Below are 3947 nucleotides of genomic sequence, written 5' to 3' on the forward strand. Positions count from 1 at the left end.
ATCTGTTCAAATAACACTCGTGCACGGAACTGCCGAGGTCTCTGCTCCCTCCTTCTCCTGTACCCCCAGTCCCCCTCTGGGTGAATGGCAGCCACCTCTTGCCTCTGGTGGTCATCTCCCTCTACTCCTGCAAGTGGCAAGGCCTGGGCCTCCTGTGGCCACAATTCTTCCTCTAGCTCCTCCTCCTCAGCTCCAGCAGCAACCAAAAGAACAGCAAGATCAATCGGTTGCATCGCAAAAGCCATCTCATCACTCTGAAGTGGGGGGGGGAGATGGAGAGGAACACATGTAGAGGTTAAGGAACACTGCTTGCCCCTAACAAATGAACAGTCACAGCAACTCCCCACCCCACCCCCCCCCCCTCCAATTCCCCCAGCCACATACTCCCCACAATCACAGCTCCTTGCAAAGTTGAGAGGCTGCAGCAGTGCAATTTGCAAGGGCTTTGTGCACATCCTTCAGCTGGGAGTGAGCTGAGTGCACTAGGACCCGATAAGGATTACGGGAGTCCTTTTCAGATTGTTGAATCATCATAACACTGCTCAATGCTTGGAAAAATTAGACTAATATGCAAGAACATGATCTGCTCATTGTGCTTTGAGAACTGCAAAGACCCACAGCAGATGTAGATCTCCAGTTTGCATATCTAAACAATCTCCAGCCTATTTGGAGTGCCATTTAAAGGCCGGCCTGAAGTTGATTTGAACAAAGAAAATTACACAGGTTTGGGCCTTTCGGCCCTCCAAGCCTGCACTGACCATGCTGCCTGACTGAACTAAAACCCCCTACCCTTCCAGGGACCATATCCCTCTATTCCCATCCTATTCATGTATTTGTCAAGATGCCCCTTAAAAGTCATTATCGTATCTGCTCCCACTACCTCCCTAGGCAGCGAGTTCCAGGCACCCACCACCCTCTGTATAAAAAAACTTGCCTCGTACATCTCCTTTAAATCTTGCCCCTCGCACCTTAAACTTGTGCCCCCTAATAATTGACTCTTCCAACCAGGGAAAAAGCTTCTGACTATCCACTCTGTCCATGCCCCTCATAATCTTGTAGACTTCTATCGGGTCGCTCCTCAACCTCCGTTGTTCCAGTGAGAACAAACCAAATTTCTCCAACCTCTCCTCATAGCTAATGCCCTCCATATCAGGCAATATCCTGGTGAACCTTTTCTGTACCCTCTCTTTTCTGTACCCTCTCTTTTCTGTACCTTCGAGGCAGACAAATTGGTTCCAACAGACTTTCAACTGCTGTTCACCATTTTTCATGTGACAAACAGGCAGCCAGCAGGTATTAATAGTATCCACACCGCCCACCCCTCACCGCCCCCCCCCCTCCCCCCCCCCCCCACCACCACCCCACCCCCACCAAATCCTTATCATATAATTGGTGTCTTTGTGTTGAATAACATAGAATATAAAAAGACCAACCTAGCTACTGTAGTGCTACTATGGAATCCAATTACTTTATTATTTGCCTTTCTTTTTCTACTTTTCTTCCTTTCTTTACATTGCACATCTCTGGTGAGAGGATGGGTCAGAGTTTATTCCTAGACATCAGGCAATGGGAATCCAAGAGGTGGATCAAACAGCCTCTGGATACAACTGATTTTTTGCTCTCATTGCAATGTCATATACAGTCACTATCATCCATTGCGATGTCATGCATATGTCAACGCATGCATTATGTTGTCATGAGCAATCCCTCCCATCCACTGCAATGTCATGTATAATGAACCCCACCCATCATTGTGTTATTGGAGTTTTCTTTCTCAATTAGTAGTCATGTGAGCTATCCTGCATGGAACAATATGCAAATTTTCATTAAATTACTTCTAAGATCTAAGATATACTCAAATGAAATTCGTAACACAAGAAGATACCAATGTTTGCAATACTTGAAGACACTGAGGAATTTTCAGAATGATGGACTTTACAGTGTTTATTTGGGTGAAACTCATATTTCTGAAAATCTGATGACGGGTGACATCTCCTACAGTGTAGCCAAATCCAAATCCCCATTAGAAGGATTGACACTGATGCATGCTGGAGGAGTCAGAGGATGGGTTCCATGGCAATACAGGGTCTTCTACCAGTCACAAGAACTATGGACATCTCCAGACACTATAGGAGTTAAAGAAGAGGTTTTCAAAGGATTATGTCAGGTGCTCAGGACGTCCTACGGAAAATGCACAGTGGTGATTAAACCAAAAGATTGGGTTGCTTCTTCAGGATTGGGGCACCATAATCCTACTAATGAACCATCAGAGATTCCAGCACAGAAACCCGAGGTCATCCGGAATGCTCTTTTACAATCTTCATCAACCATCCAAATGACTAATGTTTCTTGCTGTCCTAAAATTGCTAGATATTACGGCCATGAGCTTTTGTACTTGCCTCCCAGTTACCCTCATCTCAGTCCTTTAGAATCGGCATGGTCTTCACTCAAATGGGCTATAATCAATAATAGGAAAGACTTTACTGTCACATCATTTCCAAAAATACATGACTACCAGTGCATCGACTTAAAGGCTCTGATTGAAAATGGCATTGAAGGAGTGACTCCACATAAATGGAAAACATCTTTTAGTCGAGTCAAGAAGTGGGAAAATCGTTATCTTCACAGCCAACCTTAGTTAAATGTCTATCATTTGAGAGCTGCAAATAAAATGTAAATAGAACATTTGGAGCTATTATTTTTTAACCATTTTGGAAAGACTTTATGAAAAGCACTTTTGTCATTTTTATAATTGAGAAATATTATTGCATCTCACGATCGACTGAAGGTGGAATTCAAGCCAGCACTAATTACTGGGGACATGACAGGGCTACTTAACTGAAAAATTCATTTTTTGTGAGACAGGATCTTTTTAACCAATTAATTTTCTACCTTCCTGCAGCCCACTGCATTCTTGCATTCAGAAGTTGATCCTTTCAACCCCATACTTTTGTTTTAAATCAACAAGGTCTGATTAAGCTCAGCAGTGTTGAATGCCTAACCCCCCATCACTCAAAGCCTCCACTCTGGTGAAGAGCTCTCACTTGTGTCTCCAAATTGTCTTCACTGGCCCTTTCTCCTTTTACCCTGCACCTTAACTTAGAAATGGAATACACCAGCTTGAGCCAATGTTTAATGGATTTAAGACCCCCAACAGAAAATTCAGTTTATCATCTGAACTGATGTTCCAATGCAATATTGTCAGAGAGGTTTCTTTTCCTTCAGATTGCGTGACTGGGGCTATGACTGACACTTCCAGGTGATTATTAATGACTTAATAGCATTATTTGAAGGTCATTGAGGAATATTTCTATCACCATCATTAATAATGTGACTGACATCGATACTTGCCTTTAGGTCTGCAGCTAGTGGATTTGGAACTGTAGTATTAGGGTGTTAAGAAATGAAATGTGTGGGACTGGAGAAACAGTATCGCCCACATGATTGTGTGAGAAAGAATCACATGACTAGGAGTCTAAAAGGAGAAAGCCCATGGCTTAGACTGAGTAACACTTGTATATCTGTAAATAGTTACTGTTCAGATATTCCTCTGTCTCAGCAACCATTACAACCAACATATATCATAGTGGCAGCTGTGAAGGACCCCAAAATCTCTGCAAATCAACTATAAAACATACAAAAAGAGATACATTCACAGATTCCGACCATGAGAGAGAAACATTGGATTGTGAGAGGCACAACAGCAAGGAGCAGAAGAGAGGATCAAATCTAGATCTAGATAATGAGTACATGGGACTTAATAGGATGGAGGGTTATAGGTAGACCTAAAAGGTAGGGATATGTTCGGCACAACTTGTGGGGCCGAAGGGCCTGTTTTGTGCTATAGTTTTCTATGTTTCTATAAGAGAAGTTTCCATTCTATATAGGGGTGACCCAGATGTCGAGAGTCAAACCAACAATCTACCAGCTACTGCAACTTTTACCAA

At 43.0% G+C, this 3947-nt stretch overlaps 1 protein-coding gene across 1 annotated transcript; it reads left to right on the top strand.

Moving 5' to 3' along the window:
* Positions 1–1813: 1813 nt before the first annotated feature.
* Positions 1814–2638, top strand: LOC144493147 (uncharacterized protein C21orf140 homolog). Its single transcript, XM_078212047.1, has one exon. The coding sequence runs from the start codon at positions 1814–1816 to the stop codon at positions 2636–2638; it is 825 nt and encodes a 274-aa protein (XP_078068173.1).
* The last annotated feature ends 1309 nt before the right edge of the window (positions 2639–3947 follow it).

The sequence above is a fragment of the Mustelus asterias genome, chromosome 4, assembly GCF_964213995.1.
Source record: "Mustelus asterias chromosome 4, sMusAst1.hap1.1, whole genome shotgun sequence".
Lineage (NCBI taxonomy): Eukaryota > Metazoa > Chordata > Chondrichthyes > Carcharhiniformes > Triakidae > Mustelus > Mustelus asterias.

Bases quoted from the DNA above. Each gene is read 5' to 3' on its own strand.
- LOC144493147 (XM_078212047.1), top strand. From the start codon at position 1,814: ATGCAAATTTTCATTAAATTACTTCTAAGATCTAAGATATACTCAAAT.